The sequence below is a fragment of the Trachemys scripta genome, chromosome 9, assembly GCF_013100865.1.
Source record: "Trachemys scripta elegans isolate TJP31775 chromosome 9, CAS_Tse_1.0, whole genome shotgun sequence".
Taxonomy (NCBI): Eukaryota; Metazoa; Chordata; order Testudines; family Emydidae; genus Trachemys; species Trachemys scripta.
Genome location: NC_048306.1, coordinates 44,549,263 through 44,577,024, shown reverse-complemented (window position 1 = coordinate 44,577,024; position 27,762 = coordinate 44,549,263). Strand labels below are relative to the sequence as shown.

The following is a 27,762-nucleotide window of genomic DNA, read 5'->3' as shown; positions in this document are numbered from 1 at the left end:
GCAATGACCAGAGTTCTCCACACACACACACGCTCCCTAGACAACTGAAGGAGCAGCACTCATGGGTTTGAATGAACCCTTGCAGGAGGGAAGATTACCACAGTGTGGGGTCCTTCGGTGGAAGGATGTGAATAGTGGGGGCCACTCGAGTGTGACGAGAAATCTGGGTGAGACATTGTCTGTGCAAATAGACAAACATCAACCTCCTGGCATGTTCTCCCCAGAATGCTGGTGTTACTCTCGGGAGCTTGTCTGGGAGAGAGTACGCACCCTGGGTGGTGTGTTCGAGGTTAGCTCTGAATTGACAGCCCAGGGGACTGAACTATATTATCAAGAGTACAATTGAAGCACGGGCAATCGCAGTGCATATTCTCCCCAACCCCAGTCATTATTATCAAGCCCTCAAAGAGCCTCCATTAGTGATGAGAGAGGAGTCTGGCTTCCAGAAGCCATCCAGCTGTTGTTCTCCCTTCTGAGCCTGCCAGCCATGGGGCCTAGTTTTGTGTTAATTGTGAGGGTGGGGTTTTTATTTACCCATTCAATTATCCACTAAATTGTGATTCTTCTCTTCCTCCTCTCCCTCTCTTCCCCTCCCCCCACCCCTCTGCTGTCTACCAATTAGCCCAGGGGTTCTCAAACTGGGAGTCGGGACCCCTCAGGGGGTTGCAAGGTCATTACATGGGGGGGTCGCAAGCGATCAACCTCCACCCCAAACCCCACTTGCCTCCAGCATTTATAATGGTGTTAAATATATTAAAAAGGGTATGTAGAGGAGCGGACTCATCCCTGCAGCACTCCTGCTGGTGACTTCTGGGAATTAGCTCGTTCCAGCTCCAGAGCGCCCTCTGCAGGCCAGGGTGATACGCATGTCCTCTGGCCCCCGTGTCCCTCCCTGGTGCCCTTTTACCTGGGGTGCTGCCCCCTGGCAGTAACCCCTCAGTCTTAGGGTCTCCCCGCCCCAGGGAACCCCCACCCACTATTCCCACCTCACCTCAGTATAAGGCTACTGCCAGTCATCATCTAGCCCCATACCCTGGGGCAGACTGCAGTATCAGCCTACTCATCACTGGCAAGGTTGGGTTTGGACCTGCTGCCTTGGCCTACCCCTGGGCTGCCCTCTGCAACCCCCAGTACCCCTTGGCCTTCTGCTATGCCACAGCCTGGGGCTTTCCAGGCTGGAGCTCCCCAGCTCCTCAGCCTGTCCCTAGCCCTGCTCCACTCAGGTACTCTGTCTCTAGCTTCCTGCAGCCAGGCCCTTCTCTCTCTGAATGCAGAGAGAGAGTTCTTCTGGGCCTCTGGCTCACAGCCTTTTATAGGGACCAACTGGGCCTGATTGGGGCATAGCCCACCTGTGGCTACTTCCCCAATCAGCCTAGCTTTTCCCTGCCACAGCCCTCTCCCTGGCCGTTTTAAGCCCTTCAGGGCAGGAGCGGGGTAACCACCCCGCTACAGGGTGTTAAATTTATTAGGGGAGACACACTTAGAGGCTTGCGATGTGAAAGGGATTGCCAGTAAAAAAGTTTGAGACCCACTGAACTAGCCCTTGGATGGTAGCAACTCTTGGTCATACCTGCCCTGGGCTGGCTCTGGAGCAGTGGCCTGCTGTAGAGTTGAAGAATCTGTATCCTATTGCTAATCCCCTAAGACATCCACTCTCCCACACTGTGCCCTGGTGACGTTTCCATTTGTGCAGCTCTGCTTGCTGAATGCACCTGAACCTGAATCAGCCATGCTGTACAGATTATGTTTCCCGGTTTCATACCAAATTTGAGATGGGCACCTTATGTGTTTAGAAGGAAGTTACTAATGTGCTGTAGCCTGATGCATTCCCTACATCCCTTCCCTTTGGCAGGGGTACAAAACTTCAAACCCATGACTTGCTGGTTGGGTGTGGTCAGCTCCCTCCTGAAGCACCCTGGTGTGGATAGTGATATTGTATGTTCCAGTAGTTTCACATCATGGTTGTCAGATAGACTTACAAATTATTAGAGTTCCTACAAAATACAAAGACTTGACTGTCTCGTGTTATTGATCAGTGAAAATCCCCAGTGTGTGGCAAAAAGTGTGTCAGGCAAATTGATTACATGTGATCCTTGTATCATAGAAACAAAAAAAAGTACAATGCCAAGGTAGCAAACCCTGCAGTGCCCTTTGTGACTGTATGGGGAGGTGCAGTGTTTACTAATGCAGTTTAAATCCTGTCTGCTGCTGGCAGGAAGAAAGAACTCAAGGTTATTTTTTTTTAATGGGGGGTGGTGGTATTTTGAGTCTTCTTTTTCAGGTTATTAATCTGCTAAAATCATCATTTTCCTCATTTTATACCAATTCCCACTCCACTGAGAAGTCCTGTGCCCTTGGGCCAAGCTCTCAGCACATATGGGGCATCTTTAGGGTGTGCTGCCTTCTTCCAACACTTCTCAGCACTCTGCAGATGTTAAGTTTGGGATATTTTCATAGGTTTGAAAGTACATTGTATATTCATTGTATATTCTGTCTACGTAATATTTATTGTTTGTGTGTATTTATTCCTATTTTAACAGCCATAAGGCCATTAATGATCCCATGGCATGTAGTAAGATTAGGAATCTTAGCTTTAGTTTCCCTCCCAAATTCTGTGTGGGTAATTACCTACTATTTACCTCTGCAGTCAGACATGGATACAGTTCTTCCCTTCCTATCCTAAACTATTGCTGTGTAGATGCCATATTCTTCACTATTATTCATGAACTAACACTGGACACTGCTGCACTCTTAAACATTTGTTGCATTTCACCCAGAGATGGGTGCACTTCAGGGCTTTTCTACACGGCAACGTAGTGTGCAGCAAGGGTGTGAGTGTACAGCTCACTAGCCTGCTGCACGCTAAGTTGCCATGTGGACCCTGCTGCTGCACACTTAAAAATCCATAACAGTACATCAGAGTGCACTCCAGAACAGTTAGTTGCAGTAGCAGGGTTTGCGTGGCCAGTTAGTGTGCTGTAGACTTACACCCCAGCTTGGCATGAGCTAAGTCACCAGGTGGACAAGCCCGCACTGGTGAGTGAAGTAATGCTTTCACCTGAAGCTCATAAAACCCAGTGCCTTGTTCCTGCAGACATTTGTGCACGTAAATAACTTTGAGCTCAGTGGGACTGCTCACATCTGTAAAGTTACTTAGGTGAGCAAGTGTTAGTACAACTGGGGCTGAAGTTTCACTAATGTTTGGGATACGTCTGGATGAAAGTCATATAAATGTAAGATCATTGTCACGTAGGAGCTGTTACCTGTAACCAGCTCTCTGATTTGTCACTTTGTTTTATGATTATGTATCAAGTGAGATCTGGGTATATTTTTCTCCCTGTTTGCTGAGGTAGAAGTGGTTTTTTCCCCCAGAAATGTAGGCTAAGGGTGGTCTCTGGACCATAGTTTTGGAGCCTCTGGCCTGGATCTTTGTTGGTATAGATGGTACTGCAAAATCATTCCCATTTCCTTACTGTTTTTAGGCCCTTTTAGCGTGCAATGTGACTGAAGAGCAGAGTCCAGGTCTACCATGCCTGCCATAACTTTGACTAAAGTGGCATTCTGGGAAATAGGAAAGTACTTCTCTGCTCAAAATGTAAAGCCTAGCCAGTGATTGGAAAGGCAAAGTAACAGTGTGGTTTAGCTGGCTGAAATGGCCTGCACACATCATACTGTCTCAATGTTCCATGGAGGTGTGGCCATTTGTGGGAACTCCATTTTGTTTTATTGCATTTAGTGTGTTGAAGGAGGTGTACACGGCATTCAACCCGGAAGCAGTAGTCCTGCAGCTGGGAGCAGATACGATAGCCGGGGACCCCATGTGTTCATTTAACATGACTCCAGTGGGGATTGGCAAGTGTCTGAAGTACATTCTCCAGTGGCAGCTGGCTACTCTCATCCTGGGAGGAGGTAAGTGCATGAGAGAGTTATTCTGCTCTTCAAGTAACAGGTTAATACAGCTTGCTCCCCTGAAGCTGCTCTTTGATAGTGAGCCCCTCTGCTTCTGAAAGCGGCATAATTTGAGAAGGGCAGCTGAAGAAATTGAGCACGCATAGCATAAGGGGGGCACTGTATTGCTGATGCAGTGCTATTTGTACACAGACTTCAACTCCTTGGTACCAACAAGTCCAAGTCTCAATTCCTGACTCCGAGATCTTGGGTTAAAGGTTGCTTGGCCCCTCCAGAGATCAGAAGCTGTTAACCCCAGTCACCTCTGACCCTGTCTGCTCAATGCCAGCTTTGAGTCCCAGCTCTTGTGATCTGCACTGCGGGGCTTCTCTTTAAAAGTAAGCATTATGCTCCCAGACCTAGCTTGGGCATCTGGCAATGAATTATCTCATTTGGATTCAGGCAGCATTTGAATCTTTTATTGGCTTCATTCACAATAAAGCAGAATTTTGATACCTAATGGAAGCCCCTTGAGTGCTTTTTGGCTTGTAGCACATTCTGCCACTCAATATTACTAGCTGCTTGTCCAATGGATGGGAAATAAGCAATTCCGTGTCAACAAAATGGGGCAAGTGGGGAGCACTTTGTCCCAGGAAATCTCCTCAGCTTCTTTTGGAAGATGCCTTACCCACAGCATCAGCTGCTTGAGTAGCAGCTATCATTTTGGGGCTAGGTTGTATCATTTAAGGGATATCATCAAGTACAATAGAGTGGGCCTAAAATTTGACCTAGCTACTGCTAGTTGTTTGGTGAATGTTCTGAGTGTTAAAACCAGCTGTGAGCGTGAGGAGGAGAGGCACAGAGAATTTTGTTTTATCTACCACTTCTTGCCAAGAAATGAGGAAAACTAGCCACTGTCTTAGGGAAAATAACAAAATTAAGTACCCCCGATGGCTCCGTTCTGAGCAGGGAGATTGATGTTTGCCAGAAGGCAAAGGGGGAAAGAGATTGTGAAACTGTTTTCAGTCTCCTAAAGTGGAGTTTTGATTAAGTTACTCTTCATTGTTTGTAAGAACTCCTAAAAGTTTCTGACGGTTATTTGAGTGGAAAGATTCCCCTTGCACAAAGTAAGGACATCAGCAGTGCTGACTGCAAATAGATTGGTGCTTTTGACTTGCTGAGCCCCAGAATGAGCCCCACTTGGGAGTTTGTGTTAATTTGGGGATGCTCAGATGCTGAATCTACTCACAGGTTGTTTCACCACTTTAATTGGCTTCATATTTTAGTCACTACTTTTAAATAAGAGTAAATTCCTCTCCAGAGGGATTCTTGCTCAGAAGGTGGCACCGATGGAAATTTTATCAGCGAATGATCAGTGTTGCTTATCCTTGATTTCATTTTGGATCACAAGCTAAGGTTAAAAGGGAGATCCCAAACTGCTGTACTTGATTAGTCTACTCTGCTCCACTCACGTTAACTCCTTCCATGCAGAGCCTGAGCATCTCCCTCCCCACCATGTCACCTTAGGAAATCTTGACCCTTGGAGTCAAAGGCTTGCAGCTTGCAGGTATCTCTTGAAGTCAGATCAGGAGGAGTGGATGATATTGCATGTGCAATTGCTGAGATGACCTGTGGGTTCAATTTTGCAAGTCTCCCTTCTTAGTATAGGTGATTAACTGCTTTAACTTAGCCCTATGCATCCAACAGGTGCAAAATACAATTACTGTGCATGATTTGGGAAGACCAAATAAAAAGCCTTATTTATATGCATTGCAGATATAAAGTCTCTTGCTTCTCAACAATGCATTCCTTTCATTAAAACTGTTTCTCTCATTCTCTCTCCCTCTTCCCCTTCCTAATTTCACGATTCTTGCTGGAGACAGGAGGCTACAACCTTGCCAACACAGCCCGCTGCTGGACATACTTGACCGGGGTCATCCTGGGGAGAACGCTACCCTCCGAGATCCCAGATCACGAGGTAAGGCTCTGACAAACCATCCCTTCTCCTAGAATGAGAGCTGAGTCATTCCACCTAATCAAAACGGCATCCTTGCCACTCAATACTGTTTTGTTGCGAGACGCCCCTGTAACAATAACACACTGTCCCAGCAGCATAGTGGGCTCTTGTTCCCAAAACCCGAGACCATCTGCATCTTTTTACAAGGGATCTTGGAAGCCAGTCAGTTTCAGAGAGGGGTTCACCTGTTTGCACAAAGAACTCTTTGGGACATGCACATATTTTCACCAGAAAAAAGCAAGCCCTCTCTCAAGTTAAATTTAGCCTTGTTTTCCCTGGATTTATAGAAAGTTCCAGATGCAACTTCCAAACTGTACCAACTGCTGCTATTCCAAAGGGTCATGGGGCCAGGTGTTGTTCTTTTAACACAAGCTATCTTGAAATGCATGATCTGAACAATGGTATCCTAAAGTGTTGAACAGGACAAGGGGATCAACTTGAAGGAATGCTGTCTAGATAAAATTTTGCACCTGTCAATCTGTTTGCTGAACCCAGATAACTAGGGTGTTTCTTCCCAAGCCACATGCTTCAGTGCTCTTCCATTCCCACATCAAAGTTCAGTGCTAGCAACCCTACCAAAACGAACCAGAGTATTCAGCCCAGCCCTACAATAACAGCACAGTACTTGACACTTCTGTAGTGCCTTTCATCTTGAGGATCTAACCAACCAGTATGCGTAGAATGAGGTAAAGAGCAAATTCATGGAAAGGAAAGGAATTTCAGATTCAAGCTTGAAAGAGGTGATTAGCGATTGTGAGGCTTATGAAGCCTTTTTAAGAGTGTCCTATTTAAATGTGAACCTCTGACCACAACTGGGGAACATTTGAGTGAACCTTGAGTATACATGGAGAGTAAATAAGGTACTATTTCAGGAATTAACAGGTATCAGTCATTACCTTTTTTTCTTGTTAATCTGAATATTCAGCATTTAATGATTTCTAAACAGTACTGAGGGATTAGTGTAATGCAGAAATGGAACAGTTGGAGGATGTTGCTATGCATATAACATTGCATCATTTGGCTCCAGGCCTTATGACTTCTTAATCTGAACAAGTTTGGCCAGGGAATGGGTTATGGAAAGGGGGATGCTTTGCCTGCGAAGCTGGGATTGCTCTGAGTTTAGGGTCTGAAATTGTCCAGACCAGATCAGCAGAAGATTCCGGTTGTAGCATTACAGTGCTTGTAATTTTCAAGGGTTGAGATGAAGCTGATGTTCAAAGAGCTGTCTTGAATGCATGTTCCCAGATGGGCGTGCTTGGAGGTGACCTTCGATCACAGTGGTTGAAGAGGCATGGGATCTGGAGGAGGAGTTGCACTGGCTGCCCAGCAGACATCCTCATTCCAGTTGTAGAGCCATCAGCTCAGCTTAAGAATTCTAAGCAGGTTTTTGATCTCAGTGCCTGCCAGGAGCGTCATGTCTGGTTGTCAGATCATGAAAAGGATGGTAGTAAAAGACTCTCTACATTTCAGTGTGGTGTGACCACCAACTGGTTCAGCCAACAAAACAGCTGTTGATGGACAGAGGAAGTGTAGAATCTGTTTCTTTGTAAACTGTGTTTCCAAATCTAAGACCCTAGGAATGATCGTAGTGTGAAGGTGCACTGATCCTTCTGGTCTGATAGCCCTGCCAACATCTCATTACTTCTACCTTCTTACATCCTATTTCCCAAGTTCAGCTATTTCTCCTTAATGCTTTCTCATATTCCATATTAGTGTCTCCAATCATGCTGTCCCTGGTGCCCGGAACAGCCTCTCTTTCTGGACATGAAGCAGTTTCCCTCTCTGCTTAAAGCCCACTTCGATCACTTAGGTTTCCTTTGCCAATCAGCTGATGCAGCTTTCTTGTACCCTAGTCTTTGTATTGCACCATTTATACTGTAAACTGTTCAGGGCAAGGAACGTGACTATGATGCCTTATTTAAATGCCAGGTAAATTGGCTGAAAAATAATGAATAAACCTATAAAACACCTATATGAACAGAGCATGGAGTGAAAGGATTTACTTTTGTAGAAACTGCGGCTCAACTCCATCAATCTATTAGAATACACTTGTGTGTTATCAAAATAGTGGATAAAGTTGAGTCAGTTACGTTTGTTTGGATTTTAAAATTGACTTTTAAAAAGCTTTTGACAAAGTCCCTCTCAAGAAACTATTAAAGAAAGATGAAGTACTGTCATGGGTCAAATGTTGGCTGAGGTGATGAAACCAGTGTGAAGAAATGGTCCATTGTCATCATGCAGAAGGCTAGCAATGGCATGCCTGCCACAAGGTCGCATACCAGGACCCCTTTTATTGAATATCTGTGATGATCTAGAAAAAGGGGGTGATCAATGAAGTGATAAAATTTGTAGGTGACATAATTATTTAGGTTAATTGAAACCAGAGAAGATCGAAGAGCTGCAGAAGGACCTTACCATGCTAAGTGAATGATCAATACAATGCATTTGTCAACAATGAATTTCAGCTACCAAAGTGATGTGCAACAAGTCATTCCAACTATTCCTTGCCTACACATAATCACACAGGAAAAAGACTTGGGCATCTTTATGGCTTGCTGAATGAAAGTATTTGTTCAGTTGTATAGCAGGGCCAAAGAAGTAAATAATGTTAGGATAAGAACATAAGAACGGCCATACTGGGTCAGACCAAAGGTCCATCTAGCCCAGTATCCTGTCTACCAACAGTGGCCAATGCCAGGTGCCCCAGAGGGAGTGAACCTAACAGGTAACGATCAAGTGATCTCTCTCCTGCCAGACATCTCCACCCTCTGACAAACAGAGGCTAGGGACACAATTCCTTACCCATCCTGGCTAATAGCCATTAATGGACAACCTCCATGAATTTATCCAGTTCTCTTTTAAATGTTGTTATGGTCCTAGCTTTCACAACCTCCTCAGGCAAGGAGTTCCACAAGTTGACTGTGCGCTGTGTGAAGAAGAACTTCCTTTTATTTGTTTTAAACCTGCTGCCCATTAATTTCATTTGGTGGACCCTAGTTCTTGTATTATGGGAATAAGTAAATAAACTTTTCCTTATCTACTTTCTCCACATAACTCATGATTTTATGTACCTCTGTCATATCCCCCCTTAGTCTCCTTTTTTCCAAGATGAAAAGTCCTAGCCTCTTTAATCTCTCCTCATATGGGACCCATTCCAAACCCCTAATCATTTTAGTTGCCCTTCTCTGAACCTTTTCTAGTGCCAGTATATCTTTTTTGAGATGAGGAGACCACATCTGTACGCAGTATTCAAGATGTGGGTGTACCATCAATTTATATAAGGGCAAGAATATATTCTCCGCTTTATTCTCTATCCCCTTTTTAATGATTCTAACATCCTGTTTGCTTTTTTGACCACCTCTGCACACTGCGTGGACGTCTTCAGAGAATTATCCACGATGACTCCAAGATCTTTTTCCTGATTCGTTGTAGCTAAATTAGCCCCCATCATATTGTATATATAGTTGGGGTTATTTTTTCCAATGTGCATTACTTTACATTTATCCACATTAAATTTCATTTGCCATTTTGTTGCCCAATCACTTGGTTTTGTGAGATCTTTTTGAAGTTCTTCACAATCTGCTTTGGTCTTAACTATCTTGAGCAGTTTAGTATCATCTGCAAACTTTGCCACCTCACTTTTTACCCCTTTCTCCAGATCATTTATGAATAAGTTGAATAGAATTGGTCCTAGGACAGACCCTTGGGGAACACCACTAGTTACCCCTCTCCGTTCTGAGAATTTACCATTTATTCCTACCCTTTGTTCCCGTCTTTTAACCAGTCCTCAATCCATGAAAGGACCTTCCCTTTTATCCCATGACAACTTAATTTACGTAAGAGCCTTTGGTGAGGGACCTTGTTAAAGGCTTTCTGGAAATCTAAGTACACTATGTCCACTGGATTCCCCTTGTCCGCATATTTGTTGACCCCTTCAAAGAACTCTAATAGATTAGTAAGACACGATATACCTATCTCATAGAGCTGGAAGGGACCCCGAAAGGTCATCGAGTCCAGCCCAAGCCTTCACTAGCAGGACCAAGTACTGATTTTGCCCCAGATCCTTAAGTGGCCCCCTCAAGGACTGAACTCACAACCCTGGGTTTAGCAGGCCAATGCTCAAACCACTGAGCTATCCCTCCTCCCTTTACAGAAACCCTGTTGACTTTTGCTCAACAATTTATGTTTTTCTAGGTGTCTGACAATTTTATTCTTTACTATTGTTTCAACTAATTTGCCCGGTACTGCCATTAGACTTACCGGTCTGTAATTGCCGGGATCACCTCTAGAGCCCTTTTTAAATATTGGTGTTACATTAGCTATCTTCCAGTCATTGGATACAGATGCCGATTTAAAGGACAGGTTACAAACCCTAGTTAATAGTTCCGCAACTTCACATTTGAGTTCTTTCAGAACTCTTGGGTGATTGTCATCTGGTCCTGGTGACTTGATAATGTTAAGTTTATCAATTAATTCCAAAACCTCGTCTAAAAGCAACAAAGAGTCCTGTGGCACCTTATAGACTAACAGACGTTTTGGAGCATGAGCTTTTGTGGGTGAATACCCACTTCTTCGGATGCATCCGTATTCACCTACGAAAGCTCATGCTCCAAAACGTCTGTTAGTCTATAAGGTGCCACAGGACTCTTTGCTGCTTTTACAGATCCAGACTAACACGGCTACCCCTTTGATACTTAAAACCTCCTGTAGTGACACTTCAATCTGTGACAGTTCCTCAGATTTGTCACCTGCAAAAGCCGGCTCAGGTTTGGGAATCTCCCTATCATCCTCAGCCGTGAAGACTGAAGCAAAAAATTAGTTTAGTTTCTCCGCAATGACTTTATTGTCTTTAAGCGCTCCTTTTGTATCTCGATCATCCAGGGGCCCCACTGGTTCTTTAGCAGGCTTCCTGCTTCTGATGTACTTAAAAACATTTCGTTATTATCTTTTGAGTTTTTGGCTAGCTGTTCTTCAAACTCCTCTTTGGCTTTTCTTATTACATTTTTACACTTAATTTGGCAGTGTTTATGTTCCTTTCTATTTACCTCACTAGGATTTGACTTCCACTTTTTAAAAGATGCCTTTTTTTCTCTCACTGCTTCTTTTACATGGTTGTTAAGCCACAGTGGCTCTTTTTTAGTTCCTTTACTGTGTTTATTCATTTGGGTTATACATTTAAGTTGGGCCTCTATTATGGTGTCTTTAAAAAGCGTCCATGCAGCTTGCAGGGATTTCACTTTAGTCACTGTACCTTTTAATTTCTGTTTAACTAACCCCCCCATTTTTGCATAGTTCCCCTTTTTTAAATTAAATGCCACAGTGTTGGGCTGTTGAGATGTTCTTCCCACAACAGGGATGTTAAATGTTATTATATTATGGTCACTGTTTCCAAGCGGTCCTGTTATAAAGTATCAAGAAATGTTGTCTCTGCATTTCATCCTGAGGTGACATGTTCCCAGTCAATATGGGGATAATTGAAATCCTCCACTATGATTGAGTTCTTAATTTTGATAGCCTCTCTAATTTCCCTTAGCATTTCATCATCACTATCACTATCCTGGTCAGGTGGTTGATAATAGATCCCTAATATTATATTTTTATTAGAGCATGAAATTACTATCCATAGAGATTCTATGGAACATGTGGATTCACTTAAGATTTTTACTTCATTTGATTCTACATTTTCTTTCACACATAGTGCCACTCCGCCCCCTGCACAACCTGTTCTGTTCTTCCGATATATTTTGTACCCTGGAATGATTGTGTCCCATTGATTGTCCTCAGTCCACCAGGTTTCTGTGCCTATTATATCAATATCCTCCTTTATCACGAGGCACTCTAGTTCAACCATCTTATTATTTAGACTTCTGGCATTTGTGTACAAGCACTTTAAAAACTTGTCACTGTTTGTCTATTTGTCTGCCCTTTTCTGATGTGTCCAATTTTTTATGTGAATGTTTCTTGTCTGATCTGGCCCTTACATTATCCTCTTCCATCCTCTACTCCTGACTATAACTTAGAGAATCTCTATCAATAGACTCTCCTCTAAGAGAAGTCTCTGTCCGATCCACATGCTCCTCTGCAGCAGTCGGCTTGATATTGAAAATGTTTAGAATCAGTGATACTGTGTTCAGTTATTGCTTCCTTCATCTCAGAAAAAGCAGAAATGGAGGGGTCCAGAGATGTTCCATCAATGTGGTTAGAGGACTGGGAAGACTTTCATATGAAGTGATCGAAATGATTGGGTCAGTTTAGGGATTTGATGAATATGAGGGGAGATGCGGATGGGAAGAGAGAAATAGATTCTGTATATTGATTCTTTCTGGGAGGTGTTCTGAGACCACAGTGATGGACATCATGTAAGGACCTAAGTAGAGCCATGGTTACATTAAGTAGGATAAATGTAAGGGGTATGAAACCATCTGGCTTCAGAACACAAACTGACCACTCAATGACAGGGGTCAAGTAAGAAAAGTTCCCCATGGGCAGGTTTATTCCATAATTGTCCGCTACAGGGTTCCTTGCACTTTCTTCCAAAGGGTTTGACACATGACACTGCTGAAGACAGGATTGTTGATTATAGTGCAGCTCCTATGTAATTTGTAAAATCCCATGCATGTCCTACGGCTGTCTGGTATAAGTAAATCTCCTATATTGGAATAGACCAATGAGCCAGGTAGCCTGCTAGCATCCTCTCTCTGAGAATGGCCAATCCTGGATGCTTCAGAGGAAGGAATTCTTTAAAAAGTGCATCTATTACTATCTGGGAGGGAGGGTAAGTGTGATCAGCTGGGAATCAGTTTTTTGCCCTGAAGCATGAAGATTGAGAGCCATGATTTTTATTCTCACTAGACTACAGATGCTGTTTTTCATATAAATGCATAATTCTGTTTTGAAACTGTAAGCAGTTTGCATCAATAATATCCTTCAGCCCAGAGCTCCCCAGGCTAATGAATATATTTCCTTTGCAAGGATTTCCTTTTTCAGTTTTTAAATATACTTTTCCAGTTCTCCCCATCAGAGATTCCATGTGTTTCTAGCTCTTGAACTACAACCAAGAGCAACAATTTCTGCAACTGACTGTCTTGACAAGAAGTCTGAAAGATTTTGTTTGTTTTCTTAACATCACCCACCCCCCTTCCACCTCTCCCTGCCAAACAGGATCATTTCAAAACGCTGAGCATAATATTTATTTGGCTAAGAGTAAAGATCCTGCCTGTGCTTTCGCACTGGGTAGTGGAAGATCATGTGCACTGAAGCTGAGATGTCTAACCCTTGCCCATTGAAGAGCCATACTGTCAACTTGTGATAAGTCTGGGAGTCTCACCTAATAAGCGCTCACATACCACCTGCTCTTATATTTAATACATAAATGATGTTTATAAACATTCTGCATCCCAGCATGCAGTACTGACTCACAATGTGATCATCCTCTTTCTAAATCCAGATGGAGCATATTTCTTCAAGCCATTTTATCAAACCACACTGTGTGCACCCTCTCAGTACAGCTTCTTGGGGCAGTGAGCCAGTCAACAGGAATCTTTTAAAATGTCTTTCATTAGCCTACTTCAGGTCCTGAACAAAAAAAATGAACTGAAAGTGGTAATGTTAGTAGACTTGCTTAACAAGAGAAGCGTGTGGAAAAGGAAAGTGCATGCATCAGTGTGCTAGGCTATTTGCTAAACCTACAGGATGGCTGGATCTCTGCTTTAAGGAATTTACAATGTAAATTACAGAGGGCATGGTATAGACATGAAATATACCAGAGGAAGGTGCAGTCTTAAATGAGTTTTAATGAGCTCTCAGGCAAGCATCTTGTGGCTTATGTGCTACATCATGTCCTTTCAGGGTTTATTTACCAGGACAAACCTTGTAAAGTAGATCTTGCTGCACGGGACAGTGTGTTCATTCTGCACCTGCAGTGACTGAATTGTTTGCATTACTGATTGCAAGTATCCAGGCAGCAGCAAGCCTGCAATGCATTCAGTACCAGGGCCACAAAGCAGCTTTAGTGGGGCGTATTGAGCTCTGTATGTGGGGGGGGATGGGGAAGAGGAATGGGGATATTGGCATCTTAATGAAAGGGACCGACAACCAGTGACCACCACAGGGGGAGGTAATAATATAGGGCACTTCTACTGCAGGAGGAGGTCCTGTGGCAGACAAAGTCCCTGTAGCCAGTTTGTATAGGTCTTCATTCTTTTATTCAATCTTTTGTGCTCTTTTCATGACCAGGGATCAAAGAGACACTGCGTGGTCCTGCTTATATACCACAAACAGAACCTAGTCATTTTACTGAGGCGCCTCCTCCCCTTCTCCCAGAGCCCTGAGGAGCAGCAGCTCAGCCCTGTCTGGGAAACAAAAGAGACTTTGTACCTGCTGAATAAACTCCACTCCACTCCCCACTCCACCAGCTGCCACAATGCTCCCAGAAGTGAGCAAACAGGAGGCCTGCCTTTCCAAGACCATGCGAGGGGTTTGGGGCGGGGAAAAGAGAGATTTGCATTTAGGACGACAAAAAAAAAAAGCCATCACAAAGCCTGATTGTAAGCATAGTGTAGCCCTTTTGTTGTTTCCCCTGTGTGTGTTTGTGCTTGTTCTAGTGTCTCCTTGCTGCTTGGCGCCTTCTACCTATGAGGCTGGCTAGCCCCTGGGATTGCGTTTTAAAAAATGAAACTATTCAATGAGGGTGAGGCAAACGGGGAGCCCTCTTTTGAAGTCAGCTTTTCTGCCCCACCACTGGGCAAACTTTCATTCTAACCCCGGCGCAGCATGTCTGGGACTTTCCTTCTACTGAGCTACAAATGGAGTTTCCTTTATATCTCAGTTCACTGCAAGGGGGGTTGATCTCTTACTTCCTGTCCTATACCTATGCAACCTTAATTCAGCCCCTTTGTGCATACACATTATGATGCAGTCTTTAGTTACATGATTAGATGCTGATTTTTCCACAGGGCCCCTACCTTATGGGCTTTTTTTGTGAGCCACAGAGAGATTAAATTGTGAGTGTCTGATGTGAAATTCCTAGGACTTAATTTTACCGACTTAGCATTACATAGCACTTTGTATTTTCAAAGCACAGCTTCTATTGATTTTAGCTGCAGCTGCAAGTGCTCAGCACTTCTGTAAATCAGATCCCTTTCTCTTCCCACAGTCCCCTCCCTCATTCATGACGCACCTTCCAACTTCTGCAACAGCGAGGTAGGGGTCCTACAGACAGCAGCCTTCTTCAGGTCACAGCCTCAGTGTCGCCCCAGTGCACTATCCATCCTGGGTGCTGAATGAGGCAAGGGGCCTGTGGAAAAATAGTATCCATAAAACAAATCCAGAGAAGTGAGGTCTACATTGATGTGTTTGCAACTTTTTAATTGAATCACTTTAAACTAGTGCGATTTCTGCATGTCTAAGAACTGCACTGCTCGATAGACTTCCTCCATACAGTCAACATTTGAAGAGGGCAGTAGTTAGCCCTGTGACTAATTGGAATATAGTGGCATCGGGCCCACCCTGCTAAACCTAGGAGTGCATCTGTAGCATTTAGGTCACTCTCTGCATGGAAATTTTTTTTATTAGGAGTTACAGAGCAAGACTGAAGGTTGCCAGCAGGTAAAATTGGGCTGGTAACAATCACCAATGGCTTCTCTAAAAAGCAGGTTCACTGAAATTAGAGATTTGGGGAGACAGGGAGGGAAGCATACTGGGGTAGGTCTTATCTAGCCCTCCCCGCCAGAGCGAACTCTGGCCACTGAACGAATGATCCCTCAGTTGACTCTTTAGGGCTTTATTCAGTTTTATGTGATGGAACCAATGAGGTTTCCACCACTTCCCTTAGGAAAATATTCCTCCTTTGAAAAGATTTCCATAATGGGAAAAGCTCAGATACTCTGCTTGATTCCCTTTGTTTAATTTCATCCCACTATCCCATTCCCCCTTGGACCAGACTGTCCTTTGTGTTTACACCCTTCACATCTCCACCATCTCTTGCTGTTCAGTGTGCACTCCATTCTAACCTTCCCTCCATCAGTAAATCTCTTTCTTCCTTTCAAGTTTACATTGTGATTTAATAGTTATACTTCTTTGTGGACAAATAAAATGTGACATGTGCATCTGCTCCTGATGAACCTGGGAATGACTCCTCCCTCCCATCAGCTTGCAGTTTAATCTACAGGACACTGGGCAATGGGTACACTGGAATTTACCGTAAACCTACTGACGGCTATACTTACCTATATGCCTCCAGCTTCCATCCAGGACACACCACATGATCCATTGTCTACAGCCAAGCTCTAAGATACAACTGTATTTGCTCCAATCCCTCAGACAAAGACAAGCACCTACAAGATCTCTATCAAACATTCTTAAAACTACAATGCCCACCTGCTAAAGTGAAAAAGATTGACAGAGCCAGAAGAGTACCCAGAAGTCACCTACTACAGGACAGGCCCAACAAAGAAAATAACAGAACGCCACTAGCCGTCACCTTCAGCCCCCAACTAAAACCTCTCCAGCGCATCATCAAAATCTATAACCTATCCTGAAAGATGATCCCTCAGTCTCACAGATCTTGGGAGACAGACCTGTCCTCGCTTACAGACAGCCCCCCCAACCTGAAGCAAATACTCACCAGCAACTACACACCACAGAACAAAAACACTAACCCAGGAACCTATCCTTACAACAAAGCCCGATGCCAACACTGTCCACATATCTATTCAAGTGACATCATCATAGGACCTAATCACATCAGCCACGTCATCGGGGGCTCGTTCACCTGCACATCTACCAATGTGATATATGCCATCATGTGCCAGCAATTTCCCTCTGCCATGTACATTGGCCAAACCGGACAGTCTCTACGCAAAAGAATAAATGGACACAAATCTGGCATCAGGAATCATAACATTCAAAAACCAGTAAGAAAACACTTCAACCTCTCTGGTCACTCAGAAACAGACTTAAAGGTGGCAATCTTGCAACAGAAAAGCTTCAAAAACAGACTCCAACGAGAAACTGCTGAACTTGAATGCAAACTAGATACCATCAATGTAGGCTTGACTAGAGACTGGGAATGGCTGAGCCATTACACACATTGAATCTATTTCCCCATGTTAAATATCCTCACACCTTCTTGTCAAACTGTCTGAAATGGGTCATCTTGATTATCACTTCAAAAGTTTTTTTTCTCCTGCTGATAATTGCTCACTTAATTAATTAGCCTCTTAGAGTTGGCAGGGCAACTCCCACCTTTTCATGTTCTCTATATGTGTATATATATATATTCTTACTATATGTTCCATTCTATGCATCTGATGAAGTGGGCTGTAACCTGCGAAAACTTATGCTCAAATAAATTTGTTAGTCTCTAAGGTGCCACAAGTACTCCTGTTCTTTTCATTAGGAGGAAGCTCATCAGTGTTCTGAACTCCTGCCACTGCACAGAAAAGCTGATGATGATGTCAGAATAGTGGGAGTGATATTTTCCTAACTAACCAGAGAGCTGTCCTTGGCCATTTCTGACCACTCTGTCCCTGCTTGGCTGAATCTGTCTGGCAAAAAGATTTTGTACTAGGGCTGCAGCAGCAATAAAATGCCCACTTTATTGACACAGCTTTTAACATATACAGGTTAATGGTAACGTAAGACCTGGCTTCCAGAGCAACACCACTCCTAAACCTCAGGAGCTTTGCTACTGAACCATAAGAGATGGGCAGTTGTTTCCAAGGATGGAAAGCTCCGTAAATACAGCTACAGAACCCCTCCCAAGGTTCTTAGCAACTTTTGACAACTAATTAAAGACTGTCTAAAGACTATCTTTAGAAGCTGCAAGGCCATTCCAGGCAGGATGGCAAGAGAGCAGAGATAATCTGCCTGTCCTGTGCAATCTACATTTGGGCTAACAATCTTCCTTCACCTGCTCTACGTCATGTCCATCACAAGAGATCAAAAGAAGCAACTCAACCCCAGCAGCTTGTGGGTGTGTCTTCACTGCATTGTGAACTTGAGCCCTTACTCTGGTGTTGACACTATCCCAGCTCCCGTCCACACCCACAAACCTCTGACTTGAGACGTGCTGGTGCTTTATACCCAGAGTAGCTGGCCAAGCTGAGGATATAGGCTAGAGCCTGGGTGTAGCTTTCACTCAGGCTGGTAACCTGCCCACTTGCAGTGAGGCTGCAGGCTAAGTCACAGGGATGCTGCTAGTCCTCCAGTGCTGCCTTACAATTCCTTCTGTGCCCAGAAGGACAGGCATATTCTTCCACAATTTGCTGGGAGATAATCATAGAGCAGCTCAGCTCACTGCAGCAAAAAGGCCCAAGGGATACACCCCCAGCAGTCATAGTGCCATGCAGGGGAGTTCAACGCCAACATGGGCTCAGTGGAATGGGCACACTCAGGCTGGCCTTTGCAATGTCTCTGCTCTCACCCAGCTAGGCTAGCCCAGGTGCTCAAAGCTGAGTGCCCCTCACCAGCATTAACGCTGCAGTGAAACCAAATCCTAGAGCAAAGCAATTCAAGTGTTGTTTGGGGGTTCTCCCCCCAGTCTGCTCTGTGGGTGCCCCTGAATGGAGAGGAGACGTAGAGAGCTGGAGCCAGTGGACTCCTTACTGATGTAAGCTAGGGACTTGTATACACAGGGCGTTCTACCTGTTTTAACTGTAGAGAAATTTCTTGTATAGACAAACCCTAAATCGGTACAAGCAAGTTGCAAACCAATTGAGGTGTGTCTACATACGGGTTTGCACCAGATTAACTCAAATCGGTTTTTAAGAACGAGAACATAAGACTGGCCAAACTGGGTCAGACCCATGGTCCATCTATCCCAGTATCCTGTCTTCCGACAGTGACCAATGCCAGGTGCCTCAGAGGGAATGAACAGAACAGGTAATCATCAAGTGTTCCATCCCCTGTCGCCCATTCCCAGCCACTGGCAAACCAAGGCTAGGGACACCATCCCTGCCCATCCTGGCTAGTAGCCATTGATGAACCTATCCTCCATGAACTTATCTGGTTCTTTTTTGAACCCTGTTATAGTCTTGGCCTTCACAACATCCTCTGGTAAAGAGTTCCACTGGTTGACTGTGCATTGTGTGAAGAAATACTTCCTTTTGTTTGTTTTAAACCTGCTTTCTATTAATTTCATTTGGTGATTCCTAGTTCTTGTGTTATGAGAAGGAGTAAATAACGCTTCCTTATTTACTGTCTCCACACCAGTCATGATTTTATAGACCTCTATCATATCCTCCCTTAATCATCTCTTTTCTAAGCTGAAAAGCCCCAGTCTTTTTAATCTCTCCTCATATGGAAGCTGTTCCATACCTGAATGGTTACGCTGTTTTAAAGTTACACTGGGGCAACCTTTGTGTGTAGGCAAGGTCCAAGTGATCTGTGTATACAGTAACTTGGAAAGAAAAGGGGTTTTAGTTTTGCTAGGTCAGTGTGTAGTGGTGTTGAGGAGAGCTGGAGGAAAGGCTTGGGCGATGAAGGGGATATGGATGGGGAAGGGAGGGCGGAGGCACTTAGCCAGATTAGGGTTTATTAACTTGAGTTGCAATGGCCAGCTGAATGAGAGGTTTGCAGTGATGCTTCCCCAAGTATCCTGAACTGTGGGAAGTGATTCAGAGCTGGATTTACAAGCTCTGTAGGTTGAAGCTGTTTCTCTAGGCAATGGTTTCGCACATCCAGCTGCCTTTAATAGTGAGTCACATGATAGACTTCTTAGGGTTCATTGACTTAATTGTAGGGATCTAGGGCCAAACTCGAACATGATGTAAGTGGGTGAAGCTGCCCAGGATGTCTCTGGACTAAGATCAGCAGTAGTGTAAGTGACACAGTGGCTGTCTGGTGGCATAGTGCAGCTTGAACTTATTTGCCCATTCGGTGGGTTTGCAAAATTCGTAATTTACCTGTTGCCAAGAGGGGTGGTGGTGCCTCAGGAGGAGTGGCCAAAGGAGGTATAAGATGAAGTAGATGCCCTCTCCTTATGCCATCCACCATCTCAAGAGAGTTGAGGCCACGTTCAGACCCTCGCATGGGCAGGCACAATTCTGGTTTCAGTGTTCTGCTGGTTTTAATTGGTTTCAGTCATGGCTATTCTCAGATCACCACTGTCAGCCATGTAGGGAAGTAACTGGTCCTCTCTTCCTTTCTCTAGGGATGGGCTTCTGCACTGTAGCACTGTGCTTCATAAAGGAATTGTTTCTGTCCAGCTGCCTGTGCTGAGGGGTTGGGCTCTCTGAGCACAAGTTCTCCCAGGCTTCAATTCATTGTTGAGTTCCCCAAACATTGTGATTAGATATGGAATCCCGAAGTGCTTTAGGCTGGGCTAGCTTGTGTTGTCATTGCATAAGTCGCATGCAAATGGTCAGTTTTGGGTATTATCTAAGTCCCTGAAGTTTTCATGCACCCCTCAAAGCTCTGTTCCCCTTGAAAGCTTGTCTCTCACCAATAGAAGTTGGTCCAATAAAAGATATTACCTCCCCCACCTTGTCACTCTAATGTCTCTGTTTAGTCCAACATCTTGAAGGCAAATTCTTTCCCTCTTTGTCAGTTTTATAACCCTGAAGAATAGCTACCAGTATTTTCCTTCACATTCAACCTGATACAAAGGTCACCTCAGTCCCTGGAAAAATCATGGAGCAGGTCCTCAAGGAATCAACTCTGAAGCACTTAGAGGAGAGAAAAGTCATCAGGAACAGTCAGCATGAATTCACCAAGGAAAAGTCATGCCTGACTAACCTAATTGCATTCTATGAGGAGATAACTGGGTCTGTGGATGAGGGGAAAGCAGTGGATGTGTTATTCCTTGACTTTAGCAAAGCTTTTGATACGGTCTCCCACAGTATTCTTACCAGCAAGTTAAAGAAGTATGGGGTTGATGAATGGACTATAAGGTGGATAGAAAGCTGGCTAGATCGTCGGGCTCAACGGGTAGTGATTAATGGCTCCATGTCTAGTTGGCAGCCGGTTTCAAGCGGAGTGCCCCAAGGGTTGGTCCTGGGGCCGGTTTTGTTCAATATCTTCATTAATGACCTGGAGGATGGCGTGGACTGCACCCTCAGCAAGTTTGCAGATGACACTAAACTGGGAGGAGTGGTAGATACGCTGGAGGGTAGGGATAGGATACAGAGGGACCTAGACAAATTAGCAGATTGGGCCAAAAGAAACCTGATGAGGTTCAACAAGGACAAGTGCAGAGTTCTGCACTTAGGATGGAAGAATCCCATGCACTCTACAGACTAGGGACCGAATGGCTAGGCAGCAGTTCTGCAGAAAAGGACCCAGAGGTTATGGTGGAGGAGAAGCTGGATATGAGTCAACAGTGTGCCCTCGTTGCCAAGAAGGCTAACGGCATTTTGGGCTGTATAAGTAAGGGCATTGCCAGCAGATCGAGGGACATCATCATTCCCCTCTGTTCGACATTGGTGAGGCCTCATGTGGAGTACTGTGTCCAGTTTTGGGCCCCACACTACAAGAAGGATGTTGAAAAATTGGAAAGAGTCCATCGCAGGGCAACAAAAATGATTAGGGGTCTGGAGCACATGACTTATGAGGAGAGGCTGAGGGAACTGGGATTGTTTGGTCTGCAGAAGAGAAGAATGAGGGGGGATTTGATAGCTGTTTTCAACTGCCTGAAAGGGTGTTCCAAAGAGGATGGCTCTAGACTGTTCTCAGTGGTAGCAGATGACAGAACAAGGAGTAATGGTCTCAAGTTGCAGTGGGGGAGGTTTAGGTTGGATATTAGGAAAAACTTTTTCATTAGGAGTGTGGTGAAGCACTGGAATGGGTTACCTAGGGAGGTGGTGGAATCTCCTTCCTTAGAGGTTTTTAAGGTCAGGCTTGACAAAGCCCTGGCTGGTATGATTTAGTTGGGAATTGGTCCTGTTTTGAGCAGGGGGTTGGACTAGATGACCTCCTGAGGTCCCTTCCAACCCTGATATTCTATGAATTCTCCAGCGTATACAAATCCGGTGTGTCTGCTGCACAGGCAGGGAGGAGATGGGGGCACTTTCCATCCCCCTCTGAAATATCATGTGATAGGATGGTCATCCCGGGACAGGCCATGCCGCATGTATTGGCAACGTGCTTTTAAAAAAAAAAAAGCTAAACACCTCATTCTGAAGTGCCCCATATTCCATCATCTTCCCCGCTGCAGATGAACTCTCCTTGCACTGGGCGAAAATAGGGCTTTTTTTATTTCATTTTTTTCCTCTTGCTCACTGTAGGCCAGGCAAATTCTCCTAAAAACTCCAGCAAGAGAAACAGTCACATGCCGCCTCCCTCCCAAGCCAACACAAACATGCCATCCCACAGGAGCATTGGCTGTTTTCTTTGCCTCTTCAGAGGATAGAGTTTACAACAGGAAGTGGCTCTGTGGTGTTTTCCAGCCATTGTTTTGCAACCCCTCAGCCAGTGCAGGAACTGATGCATCCGCCTGTCACTCAGAGGAAGAACAGTCGGCTGGAAACGTTGCTGATTGGAATTGTCTATCTGTCAGGGAGAAATTAATAGCCAGGACTGATAAACGAGTGGAGCTGTGGAAAGAATGGTTTGCGTATTAGTTAGGACTTTTAAGCAGTCATTGGCACACACAAGCCTAGAACTAACACCCAGTCAGGACTCTTGGATAAATGGTGTCAGTTCACAGAAGGAATGTACAGGAGGGTTCAGCTTGGCAGTGTGCTGTGAAAGAAGAGAGATTTGGAGACTGTTAGATCACTCTTTAATATTCTTCAGTGCAATGAGATAGGAAAGCAAAAAGTAAAGGCCCCTTTCTGCCAGTTGAATGCAGTGGATACAATGAAGTCCTGGTGTGACTGGTGAATATGCCATTCCCTTCACCTTTCTTAGCAGATCTTGTCCTTACCTATTTTCAGTTTTCCTATTCTGTATATACTCAGCAATGCTCTGGGCTCTGAATTTTCTCATTCAGAAAGAAGAGATGATTTGGGGGTAAGGATTAGGCATTGGCAAGACACACCTACCCTACTTCAGCACTTTCACCCAAAATGTTTGAGAAAGTTCACTTGAACTATTTTTTTCTTTCTTCTTATGGCTGTTCTGCTTTTGCTTTTCCTGATTCCAGACAGAAATGACACAGGGCCAGGATTGCAGCATCTGTCCTCACAATATTCCCAATCAGCAGTATAAAGCACTGGGAGTTTCATGAAACTTCCAGCCTAGTTTGGAGAATTCAGCAGAGATTCTCAGCTTTGGGTGCTCATCTGAACCAGACCTTAAAGCCTTCTGAGATCAGCCCATCGCTAGTCATGGCATGTTGATAAATACTGGTTGGGGATTTGCAGCAGGCTGTGTTCTGGCTTGATCTACTGTACTAAAGGAGCCTTTCACCCCAGAGATGGCCCCTGCAGGCTGTGAGGCATTGTTGGGGTCAGGGTGGGACCGCTTATACAACTGCTGCTCACATTGTACTGCTCCCAAGAACAGATATTCATTCTCCAGGGCTGTGAATCTGGCACTTATCGCCAGCACTGATAAGAGGAAGCAAGTCAGAGCATAGGTTCAGAAGATGATAAAAGCCAATTCATATTAGCACTAATCTCTCCTAGGAGGCTCATTGCTGAAACCCTGTCTCCAGAGCTGTATGCAGTTTTGCTTTAGCGCCTCAGTAGTGCTGATGCACAGACAAAGGAGCAAAAAGTGAGGCATGTTGGCTCCTGTTGATTAGCTAACCAAAATACTATTGTCATAGGTATCTACATGAACTGCCTGTGATGGGAAAGGCAGGGATCAGGGTGAGGAGCACAGTGTACATTTCTAGATAGAGGCATCCACAGCTGTGAATGCTAGTAAGAAGAAAAGCCCATGCTTGTATGCCTGGAAAACCCCTTTTCGTTTAAAGGGAACAAGCCTGAAGTGCTAGAGACACCCAGATGCATTCGGTTGTTTGTCTAACTCTTCATAGTGAGGTGCTGCGTGGGACTCCAGCAGCATGTGACCATTTTCTGTAGGCAAGAAGGTGAGGTGACTTATTTTGATTTTGGGTCTTTTAGTTTTAACAGTTAATTTACACATTGACTATGGATTCAGTGCACTGCTGTTTGGTGTGCAGCAAAGCTAGTCAAGCTTATCCCACCAACTAATTTACATCAACTAGACGGGTAGCAGCTACCCTAGTCTTCCATACATAGGCACAGTATGAATTTCTCCATCTTGATCGGAGTGGCCTGGTGGCTCGGCTCAGCCAGGAGTGTTGCACAATGCACCTCAGTGTTGAAGCTGAGGATGGCTATGCACTATTTGTCTGAGCTCACTGGGCGGTCTGGACTTAGAGCACCATGCATGTAACTGTGACACATGTATCTCCCAAATGCTGAATGCTGAGTCTACTCAGCACGCACTCTTCTGAAGCAGCCTGAACTTGGAATGGATGTCCAGGGCTACACCATAGGGAACTCAGATCATACTGGGGTTGTAATTCAAGGACTCTCCTGTTCTTTCATTCCACCAATGGCCAAACAGATTTATTATTAATGGACACGCTTTACGGTGCACTGTGGAAAGGGGCAGCAAGCCTAAATGCCCTTAAGCCAGGATACCGTCAAGGAGGGTATGGATTTAATGTATACAGATTCCCAGGCTGTTTATAAAGCCACCACATGGTCTAAAGGAAAGAGGACGTTTAAAACAACAATTTATCCTAACCTCTGAGTCTATCTGAAACAGGGTGTTGTTCCCTGCTGAGTTCAGACACAGAAAGATTCACTCTTCTCCTCTGCTGGAGTAAAGAAGAGGTCCCCCTTTAAATGCAGAATCACTTCCCTGAAGAAATGACGAAGTGTGTGGGTGGCCAGGACTTCTCTAGGTAAGAGCTCATGTGTAGATGGCTTTATGCACGGAAGTCCTGCTGAGCTGTCAGCCCTTAGGGAAGTGGGCTGGCCACCCTTACTCCCCTCTGCTTCCTGTGGAGGAACCGAACCTGTTGTTAAAAGGGAATCTCCCTTCCCAAGCTGCACATAATAAGGGGAACTGGCTTAGCAAACTCTGGGATCTATATCCCCAGTAATCTAGTGGTTTGTGTTCCCCTTCAAGGTTCTACTTCACCACGAAACTAGCTGGTAGATTGGTTTGTGCTGACTAAAGTTTGCCCTTCAAAGCACAGAAAGATCGGAGATTGCAAATATATGTCTTGGAGGATTTGACAGTTCTTCTTCAAGTGATTGTTCACGTCCATTACACATTAGGTGTACGCGCGCCGCGTGCACGGACGTCGGAAACTTTTTCCCTTAGCGGCTCCCGTCGGGCCGGCGGGGCCCCCTCCTTCCCGCAAGAGCGGCGCCCCGCTCCAGGGTATATATATCCCTGCCGACCCGACCCCTCCAGTTCCTTCTTACCGTCCGTGGTGGCGTTGGAACAATTCTGCCTCTCGTCTGAGAGTGTCCCTTAGCAATAGTCATTAGTGTTATCTAGCAGTTATCAGTTAGTTTGTAGTAGTGTTGAGCCAGTAGTTAACAGCTCATTAGGGTACTTAAAGTTCCTGCCGGGGTTGTTTGTTCAGCCCCGGCACCGGCCCTGGGCGGCGGGGTATGCCACACGCCCAAGGCTTCAAGGCTTGTGCCACGTGCCGCAGGCCTATGCCATTGAGCGACCCCCACGCTTCGTGTCTCCGTTGCCTGGGGGAGGCTCACCAGAAAGAGCGCTGCAAGATCTGCAAGGCCTTTAAGCCCAGAACTAAAAAAGAGAGGGACTTTCGCCTTAAGCAGCTGCTCATGGAGACGGCGTTACAGCCCTCCACTTCGATGGCACCGTCTGCCTCCGTGCGGAGCGCCCCGGCATCGGTGCGGGAACCGGCGCCGGCGGGTCACCCGAAGCCCGCGGCACCGACCCAGCAGGGAAATACACGACGCCGATCGTCTTCGCCGGCGAAAGCGAAGGGCCAACCTAAGGCCCGAGGACGCTCCCCGCACAAGAGGACAGCACCGGTAAAGACCTCAAGTGCCCCTAAGGCCGATACGGCCCCAACACGGACCCCGGTAGTGGCTCCGGCGCCAAAAGGCCCGTCGAGCCCCGGGATGGGCGCGTCGAGCGAGGATGAAGGGCTGGAGGAGCTCGTGGAACAGCCCTCCACTCTGGACACGTTTGAGGCAGCTAAGGACCTCATTGCTTTGTCCATTGAGGCCCCGGCACGCACTGAGGGCGCCCCGCCGATGCTGCCGCGCAGAGGCAAGCCGGCGATGGTGCGCCCATCACGGTCGCCGTCTCGGCACCGCTCCAGGAACCGGTCCCGGTCGAGCTCCGCCTCGGTGGACTCCCGGTTGCCCTCGGCGCAGGAAACACCGCAGCAGTCAGGCTTCAACAAGCGGTCGGCACCGACTCAGCAACCGAGCACAAGTCGGCACCGCGAAGCGTCGGCGGTTCGTTACCCAAGGCTGACCAGCCGTAGCCGTTCCCAGTCCCGCGATCACCGGTACCGTTCCAGGTCCAGGTCGGCGAGGCGCTATTCCAGGTCCTGGTCGCGGAGGCGCTACTCCCCAAAACCGGACCGGCACCATCCTACGGCTCCACCGTGGCCTTCCAGGTCACCGTCCGTGGTCTCGGGGACTGACTCAGACAGGTACGGCGGGTATGCCCATAGGTCACAGGCCAGCAGGGACTACGGTCAGTCCCAATGGGGCCAACCGAGCCAATGGCCATTCTGGACACCCTGGGCCTACCACCAGCAAGGGCCCCCATCGAGGGCCTCGAGATCCGGGCCATCCGGGTACCGATCCCACTCCCTGCGGCACCGTCTGCCATCGTATAGGGAGGCAACGGTCTCTAGACCACCGGAGCGGGAAGGAGTGGACTCGGCACCGAGTACGGTGCCGTCCCAATCCCACGCTGCGGGTCAGGCCGCAGAGGAACAATTGGCTGATGCCGGATTGCAGGACAATGAGGATGGGCAGAAGGCCCCGACCTCTTCCTCCTCGCCAGACGAGGCGGTAGCGGGCACACTGGTGTCCGGCCCTCCCCCGATTGACCATCGGGCACACCAAGACCTGCTTCGCCGGGTAGCCCTCAATCTGGGCTTGCAAGCGGAGGAGACTGTAGAGCAGGACGACCCCATGGTCGATATCCTGAGCCCAGAGGGCCCCTCCAGAGTCGCTCTCCCGATTATACGGACAGTACAGTCCAACTATAAGACGGTGTGGCAAACACCGGCCTCCAGTACGCCAACTGCAAAAGGCATGGAGAGGAAATACTTCGCCCCATCTAGAGGGTTTGACTTCCTCTTTCTACATCCATCCCCCTGTTCGCTGGTGGTCTCGGCGGTCAACGAAAAGGAGCAGCATGGCCAGCAAGCTCCTGCCCCCAAGGGCAAGGAAGCTAAGAGATTGGACTTATTCGGGAGGAAAGTCTATTCATTGGGGGGCCTTCAACTGAGGATCGCCAATCAGCAGGCGATTCTAAACAGGCACAATTTTAACTCTTGGGCATCAGTTGCCAAGTTTAAGGACTCCCTCCCACCTGACGCGCATCAGGAGTTCACGGCCCTGGTGGATGAGGGAATGGCAATGGCCAAGACCTCATTACAGGCCGCACTAGACTCAGCCGACGCTGCGGCTAGAACAATTGCGTCGGGAGTCGTGATGAGGCGTTCGGCGTGGTTGCAGGCTTCAGGTCTCCCGCCAGAGGTGCAGACCACGCTGCAGGACCTCCCGTTTGAAGGTTCGGGCTTGTTTTCCGACCAGACGGACGCCAGGCTACATAGCCTTAAGGACTCACGAGCGACCCTTAAGTCGTTGGGTATGCACACTCCGGTAACGCAGCGTAAGCCCTTTAAACCCCAGCCGCCGCAAAGGCAATACCACCCTCGCCCCCGACATGAGCCGTACCGCCGTCGAGGCAGGGATAACAGG

The 27,762-nt window shown here is 46.3% G+C and overlaps 1 protein-coding gene across 4 annotated transcripts in view; it reads left to right on the top strand.

The window, feature by feature from the left end:
* Window positions 1–27,762, top strand: part of HDAC8 (histone deacetylase 8) — a 123,683-nt gene that overhangs the window by 54,318 nt on the left and 41,603 nt on the right. For 2 of the 4 annotated variants that reach the window (XM_034781345.1, XM_034781346.1), the window contains 2 exons: window positions 3,737–3,909; window positions 5,772–5,866. In XM_034781345.1, the coding sequence (XP_034637236.1) occupies window positions 3,737–3,909; window positions 5,772–5,866 (268 nt within the window). Of the gene's footprint in view, window positions 1–3,736; window positions 3,910–5,767; window positions 5,867–14,140; window positions 14,465–27,762 lie in introns of those variants that run through there. The other 2 variants (XM_034781347.1, XR_004647089.1) reach the window with 2 other exon arrangements.